The sequence below is a fragment of the Simochromis diagramma genome, unplaced genomic scaffold, assembly GCF_900408965.1.
Source record: "Simochromis diagramma unplaced genomic scaffold, fSimDia1.1 OVJJ01000317.1, whole genome shotgun sequence".
Classification (NCBI taxonomy): domain Eukaryota; kingdom Metazoa; phylum Chordata; class Actinopteri; order Cichliformes; family Cichlidae; genus Simochromis; species Simochromis diagramma.
In genome coordinates, this window is record NW_024386994.1 from 1,743,834 (window position 1) to 1,763,483 (window position 19,650).

The 19,650-nt window shown below is 40.8% G+C and overlaps 3 protein-coding genes across 5 annotated transcripts in view; all 3 read right to left on the reverse strand.

Annotated features, from left to right (window-relative positions):
• Nucleotides 1-78: 78 nt before the first annotated feature.
• fcer1g (Fc fragment of IgE, high affinity I, receptor for; gamma polypeptide) lies at nt 79-5,599 on the reverse strand. Its single transcript, XM_040040858.1, has 5 exons — nt 5,386-5,599; nt 2,341-2,432; nt 1,870-1,914; nt 1,043-1,066; nt 79-930 (listed from the first exon to the last, which is right to left on the reverse strand). Exons 1-5 carry the CDS (start codon nt 5,450-5,452, stop codon nt 877-879), a joined length of 282 nt encoding a protein of 93 aa, XP_039896792.1. The 5' UTR covers nt 5,453-5,599; the 3' UTR covers nt 79-876.
• A 222-nt stretch (nt 5,600-5,821) lies between these two features.
• Nucleotides 5,822-15,902, reverse strand: ndufs2 (NADH:ubiquinone oxidoreductase core subunit S2). Its single transcript, XM_040040852.1, has 14 exons — nt 15,768-15,902; nt 12,899-13,002; nt 12,301-12,491; nt 12,026-12,146; nt 10,638-10,750; nt 9,074-9,148; nt 8,823-8,900; nt 8,612-8,697; nt 8,199-8,318; nt 7,221-7,350; nt 6,828-6,923; nt 6,607-6,690; nt 6,142-6,199; nt 5,822-6,049 (listed from the first exon to the last, which is right to left on the reverse strand). The coding sequence occupies exons 1-14, from the start codon at nt 15,872-15,874 to the stop codon at nt 6,012-6,014; spliced, it is 1,401 nt and encodes a 466-aa protein (XP_039896786.1). The 5' UTR covers nt 15,875-15,902; the 3' UTR covers nt 5,822-6,011.
• Nucleotides 15,903-16,961: 1,059 nt separating this feature from the next.
• kirrel1a (kirre like nephrin family adhesion molecule 1a) overlaps nt 16,962-19,650 on the reverse strand; it is a 32,760-nt gene continuing 30,071 nt past the window's right edge. For all 3 annotated transcript variants that reach the window (XM_040040807.1, XM_040040808.1, XM_040040806.1), the window contains exon 15: nt 16,962-19,545. In XM_040040807.1, coding sequence (XP_039896741.1) covers nt 18,883-19,545 — 663 coding nt within the window. In that variant the 3' untranslated portion in view covers nt 16,962-18,882. The remainder of the gene's footprint in view (nt 19,546-19,650) is intronic.

Below are 19,650 nucleotides of genomic sequence, written 5' to 3' on the forward strand. Positions count from 1 at the left end.
TACTAATCATTATTAGTATAGTATAGTAATGTTTTGTTTTATTATTTTGGGGTTTTAAATCACAAGGTTGGAGGCTTCTTGGAGATACAACATTTAATGTTAACATAAAACTTTTAATAGGTTTGGTGTGTATGTACATGTGACAGTTTTAAGGCGTCTACAGGCAGAAGTTTACTTACAAAATAACATGCATGATTTTTTTCGATAGCACACAGGTGAGGACCAAAGACAGCATCGCTGCCATCCTGTGGTGTACAGGAAACACTGCTCATTAAAGAGAAGCACGATTATGTTTTTCTGTACTCCTCAACAACGATTCAACATCTTAAACTGCGGCATTTTTTAAAACAGTCATGTCTTCTTCTGTTCTGTTTTGTTGTTGTTTTCTTGTTTTTTGAATAGCAGAACTTGGGAGGCTAAAACTAAAACACACTATTTCTCATGTTCACACAAACGGGCAGCAAAAAAAAGAAGAAAAAGAGGAAGTGAGATGGACAGTACAGCTTGTCTATATAAAAAAAGAGTTTATATTTATATATATAAAAATATCAAGCAAAAATCACTCTTTTTTCAGTTACTGGGTATTATAATATAAAATATCTCTGAAGTTTTACCGCTGTCAAACTGAGTTTGTGTTAATGTTAAATATACGAGCAATGAAAGTATGTCATGCAACAAGGAAAAAGCATTTCTCGCAATCTCCCCTTTCTGGCCTCAACTTCCCTGTTTGTGACTCCTTCCAAACTTCCTCTAGAATCTCTAAAAGCAAAAGGGAAATAACCCGTGATATACAAAATCTCATACATTCTTGAAGACCTAAGCTGAGTATGATGTGCAACATTTAATTACAAAGAGAGAAAGAAGTCATTCGTCATATCACTTCTTCATGCCGATTGTTTCATATGTGTCCGTTGCATGAGGAGTGAGACCCTGAGGGGGAGGATGAGGAGAATTTCAGTCCATAATTCATTAAATATAATTATAATAATAATCCAGCATTCGACTATCTGCTGGTTTTCTTCTTGATAGCACAACAACTCACCGTATATATGCCCTCTTCAACATTCTGACAAGGAAAGCGGAGAGAAAAATGTCAGATACAGTACAAATTGAAGAAATCGGACATTGTAATGACGGGTTTTTTTTGGTTCTTAGTAACTAGTTACAGATCTGAGAAGAAGAAAAAATAGAAGCCAGTAAGCAACACATGAGTGGCTTAGGCGGTGCAGAGTTTGTGGCTAGCAATAGGAAATTAATAGACTTAAAAAGGGGGTAAAGCAGCGCACCAGTTTTGCATGAGAAAAAGAACACTATCTATCTCTGTATCCTGTGCAAGTCAGATTTTTGACAGAAAGAAAAAAACTGTCACTGAAGCTGCTGCTTGTGGATTAAATTTAGAACTACGGATATTTATAAAACTGTCTTGGCTTCATGTAAATGTTAAATGTCCACATAGCTAAAACCAGATTCTTTGGCTCTAAGTGACACCCTGTTCATTTTCTAAACCTTCCCAGAGCGACAGATGTCTACACGAGCTCGAAAGTAAGCTGAGTAGTAAGTCCTTAATAGAGATTTGGATTAAATATGTCATGAACTAAGTAGATGTGGTTGTATGCGGCTATGGTGTGGCAGCTTCATCCTTCAGTTTCTGCTCCATTTTCAGACCTCAGGGTTTGTCCACTGAGGTTTGACATGGCCAGTGAGCTCATCTTTGTCTCTGGTGAAGTTCTGCCTTCTGGTTGTTTACCGAAACGCTACTTTTGTGCTGTGGTGTGTATGTGTCGCTGCTGTCTGCAGTTTAGACAGCGTGTTGCTTCTTTGTGCCTGTGTCAGTAAGGTATGCACTTGTGTGTCTGCATCCATTCTCACCCCCTTCGGCTTTCCTTTCCCAGCGGCCTCTTTAGCATTGGAGATCTGTAGAAGGCAAAGTTAGGGAACATTAAAGAAAAACTACAGTAACGTTTGAGTATAACTCTAAAGGTATGGTAAGCTATACGTGCATTTCCTGTTGTCACTTTAGAGTTAGCAACATTACACACGCTTTAGATATATCTTCTTTCGTTTGTCACAAATAAAGGAAGTGCAGTGCAGTAAGATAATGACCAAGTACTTGTGCTGCAAAGATAGTTTAAATCTAAAATCATCACTGTCAGCATGTAGAAGTATCACAGTCAAGAGAATATTTTTATAACCATCTTAAGAGTTTGTGTGCTTTACTTTGCTGATGATAGCTTACTGTAGATACATTTCAACTTCCTTGGATACAACCTTTATGAAAACCTTATATTAGTGTTGATGTAGGCTTCTGCAAAGAAATATACATTTATATCATATGCAAACCTTGACTTTGCAGTAGAGAGCTGTCAGGATGATCCCGTACAGAAACAGGATGCCATCCAGGATATAACAGATCTGGGGCTCAGCAAGAGCCGCTGAGAAAACACAAGGGAATGTCGTTAGCAGATTAGATTAGATCATATATTAATTTAAAATGATTATATATCATTGATATATCACTTATATCAGCGATAACACGGTTTTGTTGGGTAATGGCGCTGCCACCACTTTAGACTGAGAAACAGCGATGGCAGCAAGTTCTGTGCAACTGCAGAACGCTGTCTGTCGGTCAGTCTGCAACATGTAACATGTTTCAATGTATCCATAAATACATTCAAATAGCATAAGATATGGGGTAATGTTGCCTTTTTTAATGCTGTGTCTTATCTGTGCTCTCAGTTGATCGACTACTGTGATTAACAAACAGCATGGGAGGAAAACTTCAAATATGCGCTACACAGTACTCAACAGATAGTTTTAACTCTATAATCATTCAAAAACCTTTCATATTGCAAAAATTACAAGCAAACTGTCTACAAATAACTAGAAGGACTGGGTCGTATCTTTCAACGACCAACATCTGTCTGACTGACTATAGAAGATACAACAAAAAGCCTTAATGTTGTTATCTGTGCTCTCAGTTGATCGTCTACTAAAAGAAGTGTGACTAACAAGCAGCATGGGAGGAAAACTTCAAATATGTTCAGGCCTAAAGTTTAAAGTGAATAAGAACCTACGCTACAATATTCAACAGGCTCTTCTCGCTGCACGTTTACCACATAGTGGAAGCACCGAACAGTACTCAACAGATAGTTTTAACTCTATGATCATATAAAAACTTCTTTTATCTTGCAGAAATTACAAGCAAAGTGTCGACAAACAAACAAAAGGACTGGGTCATGTTTTGACATCACAAACATCTGACTGACTATAGAAGATGCAACAAACGGCCTTAAAAAGCATTGATCTTACATTACAGTACTTTGAAGGTTGTGTGTAATTTCAATATTGCGCGATCGTGTCATATTCAGTCATTTATAATCCATAAAAGTGTTGATAAATCTAAAACTGTTCTGGATATAAGAAATTCAAGAAATTGACCTTTTTTAAAATAAGTATTTTTTAGAATTATAAGTAATTATTGCCCAAATAATTCAGTTTTTGTACTAGTCTCTTTTTTTTTGACAGCTACTTTGTTTTTCAAGGAACTAAAACTTGCGTGATTACAAAGATCCAGTGTAACTTTAGATTAGGTAGATGAAAAGAGAAGTTTTGTCTTATGACTCCAAAAACAGCTATTGGCCAGTCAAAGCACGGAGGGTTGGATTTCCTCAAATTTGTTAAATTCAGATGGAAAAGATGAGATCATAGGAAGAATTCGTCAAAAAGTCTGAATGGTTTATAATTAACTTTTAATAATGGCTTTTCTTATTAAGGCTGAAAGTATACACTGAAAGTATATTAAGGCCTTTAAAACTTTGATGTGTACACAGTTATTTGCAGTTGGATGAAAGGATGATGTCTTCATTGTGAATTTCCCCAGACAGCTAACGTCATTTTGGTCTGTTCCTTCCTTCACAATTTGTTTCGCTCTTCTCATAAATTCACTTCTCTAAAATCTCTGATCACATGACGGCTGTGCACACAGAGACTCGCTTCCAAACAGTGTGATGTAAAGTTGGACCGCCACTAAATTTCTGCCACACGTGTAACAGACATGCTTGCTCTCAGGTGTATCCATTACTTTTGCATGTGATCTTAAAATGTTGCGGTTTATCTTTACTTTTTCTTGGCATCTTTGGTTTTTCATAAGCAGTGTTGGGTTCTTAAGAAATGTAAGTCGCCTGACGGCTATTGGTTTGATAGTGATGTAGTGACACTTTTTTCTTTCCTGACTTCTGGGGCATCAGCAGTGAGCACAGCAATTCAAAATAAAAATAAAAATGACTGAGACCCTTTTACTTTTTTTCCTTTTGCATTAGAACTGCAGGGTACTCAGGAAACATGAAGAGATTTTTTTCTTTAAGAATTTTATACCAGTTGTTGACTAGCTGTAGGCCGCTCAGATGGAACCAGACATTTGCACCTTATTTAAGGTGCAAATGTCTCTTACACGGTTAATCTGTTCAGTTTTTCGAGACAAAAAAAAAAAAAAAATGCAAACTGCAAATGTTTAGGGATAAAAGTACGAAACTGTTCCCTGCTACCTTCTCACTTATGTTCTTTAAATAAATAAAACATCTTTTTTCTTTAAAAATAAATAAAAAAAAAAAAAAAATCATAATCCACATTTGCATAAAGACAAACATCGACATTTGACAACCATTAAAAAGTCAAAAAAATATCCCAGAATGATCTCACAGCAACTTCACCAGACGCATTTCCGTCTGCAAAATTAATGGCCGATTTAGGGGCCGACAACCTGTACGTGTTTCAGCTTAGCCTGTAAAAATGTGTTTATTTGATCCCATTAACTGTTGGTTGTATTTGATTAAAAACGGAACAACAGTGTGATTTTATTTCTCTTTTACTTAACAAAAAAAAAAAAAAAAAAGAAGAAGATTTTTGCACATACACCGTCAGAGACCAGTTTCCCATATTTGGAGGGAGCTGAATTTGTTACATACGCAGAAGTGGCTGAACAAATGCAGAAGCTGCTACTGGCCATATAGACCAGCATCCACACCCCTTGCCACAAGCAACAAACTCAGCAGGGTCAGTTTCTCTTCTCACAGGAACTAAAATGTGGTAAATACATCTGCTGCCTACACTGAGCGGAATAAGGCCAAATGTCAGAAAACCTCAGTGTTCTCTAACTTTCGGTAAACAGGATAGTGTAGTTAAAAAAAATGCTGTTTAATTGAACAGCAGTGTTGAATCTAGTCAACCACATAATAAAAACACATCATGTTCATCCTGATTAACTTTACACCTCCGTTCACCCAAAAACTGTTCATTTTTCTCGGAAACTGAAACCAAGCGCAAGATCTCTGGACATTAAATCTGGTGATATAAAAACAAAGCGTTCCAGTATTTGTGTCAACTCACCGGCTCTCCCAAAACACATCCACAGAGGAATGGCCACCAGCATTTGGTTCCTGCACCACCCAGCCATGATAACACAGGCTCGACACGGATAATCAGCTCCTTGAACAGCGAGCAAACACGACTGCTTGGTGCGTTTTTTTTTTTCCGCTAAAGACTTCGACTACTGCATACCCAGCTTTACAGCTCAGAGGGGAAGTTGTGGTCTGAGCTCTAAGTCCATTTGTCTCAGATCTCATCAGACCACTCCCCCTGTTAACACCAACCAAGAGGAAAGACTTCACTCAGGCGTCGGTGTCTGCTGTCATCTTTAATACTTTATTTGTTTTCAGGCGGCACAAGAGCGTGGAAAGAAAAAAAGAAAAAAAAGAGGGTGTTTTAGACTTTACGAAGCCTTAAGATGTCAACTTATCGCAGTGGGACAAAGAAAACAGATGCGTTTACTGTTCAGACATAAAATATTTATTAGGTTGATTTGGGCATTGTACATGAATGGTGATAAACGAAGCCGCCTGTCAAAAAGCTCACTACAGTGAAAAGAGAACAGGAAGAAAGCCCGTCTGACAAGATAGTGGTGTGACAGAGAGAGAGAGTCCTCGCTGGGGAAGCGACACATTAAGAGTATCGCTTTAACGGTCCACCTCTCCAAACACTATGTCCTGCGTACCTGCAAGAAGATAACACTCGATGTGAAGCAGCTCCGTTCGCACGCTCACTTCTGCATGTCTGCAAGTATTTAAGTTATTGTGACATTCTCACCAATGATGGCCACCACATCTGCCAACATGTGTCCTTTGGCCATTTTATCCAGACCGGCCTAGAAAGAAGCAAACATGAAGTAACATTTAGAGCAAGTGAAGCTTCCAGTATGCACGAGAGCACAAAAGTTGTCTTAATTCATGAGATTATAGCCTCGAGTTATCACAGTAACGACTCAATTAGTTTGTTTATGCAACTTTAAACACATTTTTAGCCTTGTAAACCCAAATTCTAATGACGACGTTCAACTGCATTAGCTCGTTTACCCATGAGCTAAGACGAACAGGAAGGAAGCAGAGGAGAGCTTTGGACAAAAAAAAAAAAAACAACTGCTCCGTAACGCTTAATAAAATATAGTTAATGAAGTCAAAGTAGCCTAGAGGACAAGCCGTTAAATGAGCTGAATAATTGATGGTGGGAGTATTTAATATTTCACAGTGTCGTGTGAAATTTTCAAGTACGCACCAAGTGAGCGAATCCAGGGGCTTTGATCTTGCAGCGATAGGGTCTGCTGGAGCCGTCTGAAACCATATATACACCAAACTCTCCCTGCAAGCCACACACACACACACACAGACACACACACACACACTCCAATAAGCATCTAATTAAGACTCAAAAAGCCTTAGTCGTACACTTTGATGACTGCACAGTTTGTCCTTATACTCTACACTGAGTGCTCTCACCTTAGGTGCCTCTACAGCTGTGTATGTGGCCCCTGGGGGGACCTGGTAGCCCTCTGTGTACAGTTTAAAGTGGTGAATCAGAGACTCCATGGACATCTAGCAAAATAACACAAAGTTTGTGGGGGGAAAAAAAGCATAAAAAGAAAAGAGCATCAGTGTATATTGAGGGAATGTTAACATTACAACGGTGAGGGGAAGTACAGGTGGTTTCCAGCCTTGAGTGCAGCCAAATTTAATTGAGTTTTACAATAAAACTGTCCTAACTCTGAAAAAGGACGAGTGAACACAAATTAACAAGAAATTGAAATAACACACGAGTGATGAAATACAGAGAAGAACGTAAATAGCCTGCAGGCTGCACAGCAAAAGAGGAAAGCTCTCTACTCAACACACCTTCATCTCAGACCTCTTAGGCGGAGCCACTTTGGCATCATCCACCTTTATCTCGCCCTCTGGCATCTTGTTCATCGCCTGGTGCATGATCCTCAGGGACTGCCTCATCTCCTCCACTCTGCACAGATACCTGAGCCGCACACATACACACACAAGTAGCAGTAAACCACAGGACTGATGTTGCTCTACGCCACAACACGATATACACCTCAAACACTCTGCAGAGAAGGTGGAGGGCAGACGTTAGCAGCTCAGTCTGGCATCATCATGCTCAGAGTGCATTACACAACTACAGTATTACGGTATAGTATAGTACAGGAAATCGACCTGAAGGAGAAAAAAAATAGTTCCCAGGGCCATTTTGACTGATTAAAACAGAAGTGGATGTGTTCCACTCATGCCAGTGAGACTGGTGAACCACAATGTGCTTTGTACGCAGCCACATGTTTAGTCACTCCAAGAGGGTGATCAGAAAATAGGTCAAACTCTGTGGACAAACGAGGTCGCTAACTTCTGCCGTCTGTGAGTGACGGCTCATTCTGATTATTTATGCTGCATTCATGAAAGCCAGGAGCATCAAGCTCTCACCGTGTAGGCACGTAAACCAGGATTCCTTTTAAACACAGTTGGCCAATAATGTCTCTGTGAAGCTTTCTGTTGCTAGGCTGAACGTCTGAGTTTTAAACTGGGTGACATATTTACTGCTAAATTTACATCGTGTTGCTTTGATCAGAAACAGAGATATGCGCCATGGCAGCTGCCGAGTGGTAAGACCTGGTTCTATATGCAGCCTTTTGTAAAAAAGCAACAGATAAACTCACATAAATCACAAGTATTTCATTTCAAAAAGACTAAACTGCTCAATAATAAGAGACAGTAGAAGAATATATATAATAAAGAGACCAAATATTCTTCTGGCGTGCTCATACCCGGGCTACTATAGAGAAGACTCGGGCTGTTTGTCTGGAGGAGTCTTACCTGTCATAGCAGTCTCCATTGCTTCCAATCGGAACGTCAAATTCCACTTCATCGTACTTGTCATATGGCTGAGACTTCCTCAGGTCCCACTTGATTCCAGACCCTCGTAACATGACTCCACTGGTGGTGGGAAAAGCAGAGTGATGCATTTCAAGGTTTACAAACACATGTATTTCTAGCAGCTTCCAGAAGGAGACTATTTAAATGAATTATACAAACTGATTTCATAAGTTTGTGGCAGATTGCACCACTATTAAGACTGAAAACACAGCAGTGTCACTTCCCTTTAGGAGGGTTTGTTTATTCATTTAGAATGCATTTATAACAGCTGACTACTGTGCAAGTGAAGCCATCATTGTCATCAGTGTAACTTAATTTTCTAATAAGTCAGTGAACTTTCATTTATGGGTTACCTGAAACCGTAGTTGAGGGCCTCCTCAGCAGAAACCACTCCGATGTCCACAGTGCGATTCTTCCAGATACGATTGTTGGTCAGCATCTGCATGAAGGAAATCCAACATGAATGTCACTTTAAATTTACTGCATCCACAAGCTCCACACGCCCACCGTGCTTGAGCTCACTGAGAGCTCGTGGAGAACTGAGGAGAACATGGAGTCATTCACCTCTTCAACTTCATCAATCCGAATGGAGAAATTCTTACACCACTCATAGATGTCATCCATCAGGCCAAGGGGCAAATCCTGAAACATATTCAAATACAACAATATTATACTGATCTTTAGATTTCATCTCTCATCTATCTATCTATATAATCTATATCTATCTATATGTATCTATAGATAGATTTTAAAAAGCATGTTTAGAGAAGTGTTGAACTTTCTAGTTATAAAAACATAATGAATTCTTCTCCTACCTGATGTACGCCACCAGGCCTGACGTATGCAGCGTGCATCCTTGCTCCAGACACTCGCTCATAAAACTCAAACATCTGAGAGGAGACAAGAATTAAAGACTTAAAGAGAAAAGAAAAAGAACCCCCCCCACAAACACACACACACACATTTCCATGTACAGTAGTGTCACAGTCTCAGGATTAGTGGCAAAACTCAAACTGCTCTGTTGCAACACATACATACGCTGGATTAGACGGCCTATTTTAAAAGAAAAGCTACAATCGTATGTACCAGTCGATCACGGTGATAGGTTATCATTTCACTGATGAATGCTGTTACAATCAAATCAACCTAATGTGTTTAGAATTTTATTAAGCCTGAAAAAACTCTTTCTAGCAGTGGCAATGTGATAACCATCAGTTATTTAGGAAAATGAAAAGGTAATGTATTCTAACAATTCACTGAAACGTCAATGTTTCTATCATTTTCTGTCTATGACTCAATAACCAAATTATTAGAATATTTCACTTTGAATTTAAGTCAGTTAATTTTCATACAGTATAAATACTGTGTGCTGCTCAGTCAAGTTCAGTACACATAAACACAACGATGGCGAATGCTGCTGACTTGACAAATGTCCAGAAAGCACCATTTAACAGGAGGCTAAGCCACAGAAGGTCACTGCGGATGATGGTGGCTGTTCACAGAATGCTGTGTGTGCAACAGGGATGACTGCAGCGTTGAGAGGATTCTCAAAAGAAGTTGATTCAAAAACTGAGGGGTTCTTGGGAGAGACAACTGAGACTCTCAATGAGTAGACTGAGGCTGGTGCCACTGCAATCAAGTGTCTAGTCAACAGACACCGAATGCAAGATGTTTGAAGTTCAGTGTGAAGTTTCTAGACTTTGATTATTCGGGGTACCATTGTTTTATCAGCATATTAGTACTTTATGCAACCGTGTAGCCGTAGATTTTGGAGGACTGCGTATTCCACCTGTTGTCAGGATTTATGATGATGCAGTTTTCATTTCACTAACACCAAATCCTTTGATGACCACTTACTACTGTGTTTGCTTGACTTGGCTGAACCCCTTAGTGAATCTGTGGGGTATTGTCAAAAAGAAGATAAGTAACACTCTGACCTAAAAACACAGACAACCCGAATCTCACTATCAAAGCAACCCGGAATTAAGTAACATCACCGTGGAGCCACAAACTCCTCATTTCATGCTACGCTGGATGCCGTAAACCAGGATTCTCTTCAGATCATCACATTGTATCGCCAGCAGAAGATTCAGACTCAAACGGTTGACTCATTTTACAGTCCTGTCATTTTTGGGACACTTTCAGTGACTCAGTGAAAATGTGAAGTCAGACGTGGCCCACATCCTGACTCATACACAGGATATTGTTGAGTAAACACCTGAAGAGCTGGAGGTCACTGTGCCACTAACTGATGAGAACATAGCTACTGTTTATGAATCAAAGATACAGCGATTTTGGGAGCAGGCTTGACTCAACAAAAAAACTAGAACAATCCCCAGATTAGAACCACAGTACACCTTGTGATTGTTGTTCCGTTACCTTCTCTCGCTCCTCGAACATCCAAAAGAAGGGAGTCATGGCGCCAATGTCGAGAGCATGTGTGGTGATGGCCATGATGTGGTTCAGGATGCGAGTCAACTCTCCATACAGCACTACAAACGACACAGAACAGAGCTCAACAAACTGGAAACAGGTTCCAGCTGCTCACTGGTGAAGTTTTACTTTACTTTGAGTTCAACATGTTTTGTTAGCGTCCACGTAAAATAAAATAAAAATAAAAAAAATCTACTTAAACACTTCAATGCTTCTTGAAATTAGATTGGTGATTACTTGGTCAAATCAATCAATTCAATCAGATACAAAAAAGCTCCAGGAACACTAACTGAGTGCAAGAACAGAGGGTCTGTTAGCTCTAGATAGCTCATATGTCAAGTTAACTCTTCACAAATAGAGCCTAAACATTAAAGGCAGGTACACAACACAACAGTCAACACAGTAGTTGACGCTTTTTGTTGCCAGACACGACTTTAAAGTGATCCTCTTTGAAACAAAACTACGACTCTGATCCTTGGTTCTCACTGTTTCCTGTTGAGGAAGAATCCAAGCAACCACAACTACATTTTCCAATTCTCCACATTGGAAAATGTAGTCTTTTCAGATCTTCAAGTTCATGTACGTTGTGCAATTGTGGCTGCCTGATCTCTACCAGAAACCTCATTTGTTCCGTACAAGGCTAAAGGTGAGAGGCACGTGTCTGTGGCACAGAAACACACTGAGCGTACATCTCCGTGCAGCCTATGCTGTGAACTTTGTAATGGACCAATAGAAGACAGTAGCAGCGCTTATGTTTAGTTAGCGCCCCCTAGTGTGTCATTTTTAACTGCATCTTAAAGCAAAGGGTCAAAAACAAACATACCAGACAAAGAAAACTGCTGTTGGAAACTCAAAAAAATGTAAACGTTTGTTAAATGCTCATGAAATCAAGCTTTAAAACATTGTTTTTGCCCAGTGAAGGTCTTACACTTCCAGAGAAAACAATGCTGAGCAAGTACCATGAAAGTGCACAACATTAAATTAGATTCATCTTACAGTCATAACAATAATGTAATGTATACTTTATTAATCCCCATAGGGAAATTACTCATCTGCATTTAACCCATTCACTCAGTGAAGCAGTGGGCAGCCACCAATCCAGCGCCTGGGGAGCAGTGTGTAGGGACGGTACCTTGCTCAGGGGTACCTCGGGGTAGCCGTTTAGTGGATTCGAACCCCCAACCTTCCGACCACTTTACCCACTATCCCTGCCCCTAGCTATATTTATTTCATTTATAGAATTTTTATTTTTTTCTATTTTCTGACAGACTTAATAGTTTTTTAAAATATTTTTTCTTCAGGAGTTTTCATATTTGACCACTCATGCTCAGTACCTCTGATCCATTGTGCACGGGGTGGGGCCTGGATGTTGAGCAGCTTCTCCACAGCCAGAGAGTAGGCTTGCTCATTACACATCATGGAAACATAGTCCAGGCGGTCAAAGTAGGGCAGAGCCTGCAGCAGAACGTGTTTTATTTAAATGAGGATGGTTACAAAAATAATACAAACTGCCCCTACACTTACATGCATACAAAATAATTTAACAGGTATGTAATGGCTGGAAGTTGGCGAGTACAAAGACCACTTAAGTCATCCCATTGTTCAGTACCTGCAGGTATGTCTTATACTCGATTAGCTTTTCTGTGCCACGATGCAGCAGGCCAATGTGTGGGTCACATTTCTTGACAGACTCCCCGCTGAGCTCCAACACAAGACGCAGCACACCGTGAGCTGCAGGATGCTGAGGGCCGAAGTTAATCGTCAGGTTGGACACCTCCTTCTCTGCAGGAGGATCTTTGTCTGAAAAACAAAGAGCACAAAACAGCAAACTAAAGTTCGACCAGTCTGACAGACCAGCACATTTGTTTTCATCAAACAAATAACCATAATGCGGAACAAGCTGCCCAAACTATGAGCACATCTTAAATCAACTGCACTGTGGAAATAGAAACGCGCAAGTCAGACACTGAATACCTGCCTCCCATCTTAATGAAGGCTGGCAGACAGAAAACACAGAGGACAAAAATGGAAATAAGTCAAACGTTTTACCGTTCTGTCTCTGCCAAAGGCTGACATGATACATTTAGACTTGGACTGTGTTCAACTCTCCCGCAGTCTTGGCAGCTCATTATTTTCCCTTTCAGTTACAATTAAAAGAAAAAAGTAATATTTGAAACGAGTAGATGTTGGTGAACAGCAGTCTTTACCATTCCACGGGGGCGGTGTCCACTTCTCATTAACAGCAGTGGGGTACATGACTGCACCAGCAAACTGCTCCGTCCACTCCACATCTGGCTGCCATTGTTTCTGCCTGTGAAACACAGCAAGGTTATTTTTAACGCGATGTAGGTATGAGGCTGGGTGGCGACCTTTATCAGTGCTAACACGATCCTGCAGTACAAAAAGGTGGTGCCTCAGGCTACCTACGTGCTGCTTAAAGCCTTAACCTCATTATCAGATGTTACTTGGAACTGAGCCTGCCAACCTGAGGACTGATCGTTAGAGGTAGCTCATTAAGGAAACATGCAGAGATGGAAAGTTTTCTTCGTGAAAAACAAAATATGTCAATGATTCAGTAGTTTGGAGGGCCACCTTTTGCAGAACTGAGGTCGAGTAATTGTTTTGTGCATCACTTTATCAGTCTCTCATGTCATTGTGGAGGAATTTTGGCCAAGTTTTTTTTTTTTTTTTTACAATGTGGCTTCAGATCATTGAGGTCTGCAGGCTCTCCTAAAATCTCCCGACAGTGTTTCAATGAGGTTGAGGTTTGGACTTTGAAACTTTGTAGATTTACTTCTGCGACTGAAACAGCTGTCCCTCATTTACTCATTTTAAGTGTTCACTCATCCATTCAGAGTCAGCGGATGCTGAAGAGTGTGCAGATGTCACCAACTTTCTGCAGACCGAATCTCTACAGACCTCTATACTTCAATGGGCTTCGGATTAGCTAAAGAACAGTGCGTAAAGACCTTCATGGAATCGGTTTTTATCGTCGAGCAGCTGCATTGAGTGGTATAAAGCTCTCCATCCCTGGAAACTAGAGCAGTGGAGACGTGTTCTCTGGAGTGACCAATCACACTTCTGTCTGGCAATCTGAAGGATGAATCTGGGTTTGGTGGTTGACCGGAGAACGGTACTTGTGTGACTGCACTGGATTATGGTGTGGAGTTGTTTTTCAGGAGTTGGGCTCGGCCCCTTTAGTTCCAGTGAAAGAAATTCTTAATGTTTCAACATATCAAGACATTTTGGACAATTTCCTGCTCCAAACTTTGTAGGAACAGTTTGGGGATTTCCCCTTCCTGTTCCAACATGACTGCGCACCAATGCACAAAGCAAGGTCCATAAAGACAAGGATGAGTGAGTTTGGTGTGGACGAACTTGACTGGCGTGGATAGAATCCTGACCTCAACCCTTTGGGACATCTTTGGGATGAACTAAAGGAGAGACTGAAACCCAAACCTTCTCGTTCAACATCAGTGCATGACCTCACAAATGTATTTATGAAAAAATGATCAGAAATTCCCATAAACACACTCTTAAACCTTGCGGAAAGCCTTCCCAGAAGAACTGAACCTGTTACAGCTGAAATTCTGTGCAGACATAATATTAAATCCTATTGATGAATTTCATATGTGTGTGAAGGCAGATAAGTACATTATGGAAACACTCTTATTCCACGCAAAAACAAACACACACTCAAAACTACCATCAGGTTTATGAAATGTGTGCACCGGCCTATTTTGGTCTTGCCATTGTGTGTATGTTAGTAAATCAGAATCACTCTGAACCAGCAGGCTTGTGCACTCTGCATACTGCCAAGGCCCCATGTCTACATAAGGAAATATGCTGAGCTCCAGGTAAAGTGGAAAAAGTGGTAATAATGCAAGAAAGAAGCCTGAAGACACTGAAACAACTGTGTACGAAAAGGAAGCCAGAAAAGGTACAGCCTTCCAAAGACTTAGCATGAGAGCAACAATGCAATGAGAAAAAAAACCACAGATCCTCCAGAATATGTGGGACAATGCCAAAACTGTAAGTGATGTCATTCAGCAAATCACTGATTTGTGCGTGAACTTACATACTATTATTAAATGATAATTAAATCTTGGGGGGGGGGTTTCAGAAGCAACTTTGCAAACTTTTTCTCTGGGAACTGTCATGAATTTAAACACTTAACATGCTAACTCAGGCCTGTACAGTCTAAGATGGAGCTCTTGGGATTTTCCAGTTCCTCTGAGCACTGCACAGCCTGACCGTGGATTGCATTAGTTGGGATTTCCACCCCTGGAAAGAATGTGGCGTTGTATTAACACACACCTGAATGCTCTAAAACTAGCAAACAGCTAGTTTGGTAACATTTGCGGATCAGTTATTCAAATGCATTTGATTAGCACCATCTGCCTGCTCTGTGCCCTCCTAACTCCTATAGAAGTAGTAAGCATGTACATGTTTTTGACAGCACTGCATGAGTCCTGTAACATACAGCCACGGTAATAAAATAGCACGTATTAATGCTGAATATTGCAAATATACAGAGGCATAAATATGTCAGTAACTAGCATTGCATAATGCTAGTTACAGGTTTATATCCCCCTGAATTTGGTTCAGAGACCTTCTGAAGCCCTGAGCTGAGTTAAACATAGCGTACTACACCTCCAAAATCATCCAAATTATCTATTTATTTTCATCCTTGTGCCAAAACCTTTAATTTTCTGTCTATGCGTTAAAACCATTTTGACCTCACTGACCATGAAACACCGATGTAGTAAACACTGACACACGCTGACAGCAGATCTCCAGTTAACCCGACAGTGGGAGATGCTGACCTATCCTCTAAACAAGCTGCTGAGGGCACTCGTTATAGCCAAGCAGCCAATGAATATGTTTTCCATTTAGTTTCATAGTACTAAACTGCACAGGGCGAGCCCTGCGATGTTTTATAGCAGCAAAGCCGGATTATGTAGCGTTTTGCTAGCATGAGCCTCTCGGCATACACATCTGTGAGGAGCTAAGCGAAGACCGTCATGAGGACAAAGATAACTCGTGGAGTCACGGTTTGTCTTTTTGCTATCATACCTGTTCTGCAGCAGCGCACAGCCAGGGCTCAGCACATTATGGCCTAATAACAATTTTGTTGAAGGACGTCCGAGTTTGCTAAGCGACCTCAACATTGTGGCCGCCATCTTGGCTGTTAGACAACCTCCGGCCAGTGACGTAGAAGAGTTTCCTCTTCTGTAGTCGTGGTGTCGTGTCTGCCACCTGTCGGTAAATGTAGTTCAATTCATTGTTTTCTATTTTTATGTCTACGAAGATTTAAAAATATAAAGAATTATATATATATATATATATATATATATATATATATATATATATATATATATATATATATATATATATATATATATATATATATATTATAAATATCTTTTATTAAATGAAAGTAACAATTTAATATCATAACTTACATTTTTACATCAATAATTCTCACTTCTAATTCTCACTGAGGTCTTTTAAGTGGATTTGGCATGTTCTCCCAGGTACTCTGGCTTCCTCTCACTGCCTACAAACATGCAGGTGGTTAATTTGTATTGTATTGTATTGTATCTTTATTTTGAACATGTTAAAATAGTACAAAAACAGAAAAACAGGACAAACAAAAAAAGCAAATCAAAAGGAAAACAAAACATTAATAATAATAAATAACTTACATGTTAATAAAGGAACAGGAAGATGCATAAACTTATTTAATCCCAATCCATCATTTAGTTACTAATAGTTATACTAATAGTTAATTGGTTATTCTTAATTTGACCACAGGCATGAATACAAGCTTGAATGGTTGTCTGTCTCTCTGTCCTGGATGGATATTGCACTTATATTATCATACAATGGTGCATCCAGTCAGTAATCCATGTGCAGTCTTGGTTGTATTTAAACTTAACTATAATTAGATCCTAATAAATATGGGAAGAATTTGAATGATTACTCCCATGCTGGTAACCTCTAGCAGGTACATTGGATATAAAACAGCAGTGGAAGGTAAAAAGAATCACAGGCTATTGAACTTACTCAATGTTTTTACAAAACCAGCCAAAATTAGGACCCCAAAATTAGATAAAGTATTAAAAGTTTATTATTATTTTTCTAAAACACTTTGTACTGCCATCTATAAACATACTACAGACTTATAATGGGCTCTCCAATGAAGAATTGAAGCTCCAGCAGTGCATGTTAAAAAAATCTCCACCTACTCAAAGATGACAAATGCCACACTTTATAAAAAACAGTGCTTTTATTTATGTAATACTGTGGAAAAATAATTACATACCATTTTTAAAAAATATTGAAGATAATGAAATTAAAAAATGAGAGTTTGATAACGTTCGTTGTACATCTTTTGAACAGTTTTCTCTGCTACGAAGAACAGTACAATAAGATAAACATTGGATTTTTCTAAATTCAAAGACACAATAATACAGGATACAGTCCTACCAGAGGTATAAAAGTACTGTAACAGGATTGTGAGAGAAATGATATGGACGTATACTTTAAACACACACACACACACACACACACACTTTTAGACACAGACATGCACACACGCAAGTGCATACAATAGTGACGCGAGCGCTCCGTTTGGGGCGCCGCGTGTTTAAAGTATGCTTCCCGTACACGCGCAGTCATTCACGCATCTATACAAACACGCTGTACAAATCGATGTGCGCGCCTACGCCCACGCACTCCCCCTTGATCCTTCTCTCTCTCGCTCTCTCACACACACACACACACACTCGCACGCCCACACGCTCACAGTCATACACTACTACATGTCAATATTGTGGACAAGCCTTCATTAAACCTCTCCTTACACATTCTCCTCTGGCCATTTTTGGCAGACGGACGATGAGGAATGATTCAAAAATGGAAATGTATGACATGTTCCTCTATAAGGCCACTCTAAACCCAACATCTGTGTTTTCTCTCTCCGTCTGCACCAGGCTTGTAGTTCGGAGCTCGGAGAAAAAGGCTCCAGCCTACAAAAACTGTCTGGGAATGACTCAAGGCCCCCAAGCCTGGTTTGTAAAGCAACAGCCGCCAATAGTAGGAGCTTCTACTGCATATACATGGTCTAAGGTGAAGAACAACATGAACACTTGGCACTAGGTTTCTTTTATACACTGATACAGCCTTCTGATGTGAAACACAACCTGAATTCAGGCTCTTCTGTTGGCACTCTTGTCTCAGTGGATTTCCCTCAGGCCCGAGCTACGTGCGCTCTCGTTCAAAGTTTTGGTCCGTACGTACACATTACATGTTTTTACACTGACAAAAATAATTCTGTAATGTTAAAAAATAGAATACAAAGCTCTAGTCTTGTGTGCAAATAAAAAGAAGACATAACACAGATATAGATGTCTAAGACGTCTAAGCATGAATACTGTTGATGCAGTGCAAAATGACGACAACCCCCCCGAGCCCCCCCGCCCCACCCCAGCCCAACAGTCCCCTACCCTGCCTGACAGGCATGACGGCCAAGTGCCACTGTACACGAGGGCGCGCTGGGCTACTATGTATATGTGCTCTATGATCACTGAATAAGTCAACCAGCAAAAAGAAAAGTTAAAATGACGGCCAGGAATGACTTCCACCGGTTGAGGTTTCTTCCGATCAGTTTGTACTATGTTTTTCAGTTTGCTTTTAAGACGCTCTCTCATCATTTTACAACGTCAGTTCACAGCAAAGGCTATGGGCTCCAAAGATCAGCGATCTCTTGTCCTCTCTCGGGTTCTTGCTCTCATTACCCATCTTGATTGTGACTTGCACCGTCCGCTCTTTCAGAGCTCAGATTTACAAACGCATCGGGAGTGAGGGAATTCCAAACTGTGGAATTTCCCTTCCCTTGTCTCATTAAGCTCCTTCCTATCCACCCTCTCTTTTGCTCGCTCCTTGCTTGTTTCCCCTACCCCCGTCTCACGGGCATGGTTGTCTGACTTTGTGCCTGTGTGTGTGTGTGTGTGTCATGTTTTTTTTGTCTTCTGTAGTTGTGTTTGTGTTTAGTAGGGTGTGTTCATGTTAGTGTGTGATAATGTGTGCATGTCAATTTGTGACTGAGTGTTTTCAGGTGTGACTCTATTTATAAGATGCTTCCTCATGCGCAGCTAAGACTGTGAGGCGGGTATGCATCTCTGTCTCACACGTGAGTCTGCATCCGCTGTGTGTGCCGGCTGTGGGAGTAGTCAGAGTGTTGTGAGGTGTAGGAGAAGCGAGTGGAGCTGCCGTACTTTCCTAGTCCAGTTTCTGATCCCGAGGGAGCTGGGCCTCCTGGGCCAACCCCAACCCCAGGGCTGCCCACCCCAGATCCTACCCCGTACATCTCGTAAGACGGGCCGGCTTCCAGAGGAGCCAAGCTGGATGGTGCAAAACCCATTCGGTAGGTCTGGTAGTGCGAGGGGTATCCATAGTTGTCGTAGGCCAGCTGGGAAGTGGAGTCCAAGAGGCTGCAGTCTCCAGGGAAGTCACTGGTGGCAGGGGCAGGGTTAGCTGGGGGCTGCTGGTTCTGGCCCCCACGGGTGAATGTGTTGAACTGGGCGTAGCTGATGTGGGACAGTCTGGAAGGCGGTCGCGGGTCGTAGCAGGCTTGTGGGCGTCCGGGTGACGTTAGGGGGCCAGGGGGCCCTGGGGCTCCTCCGCTGGCTGTAGCACCTGAGCCACCGGTGCTGCTGCTAATAGATGCAGCTCCCCCTGGTGTTCCCGTGGGGGAGCGGTAGTCAGAGTAGTGCATGGTGGAATGGGAGGCAGGACGGACTTCATCGTGGGTGGAGGCTCGCACATTGTAATAGCCATTGGTGGGGTCCTGAAGAGAGAAACAAGACAGCAGGAAACAAAAGAAAGAATGAGTAAAAAGAGTTCAGAGAGTTTATTTTTAATGATTTTTTAACAATTTAGCAAAGTTCAAAGG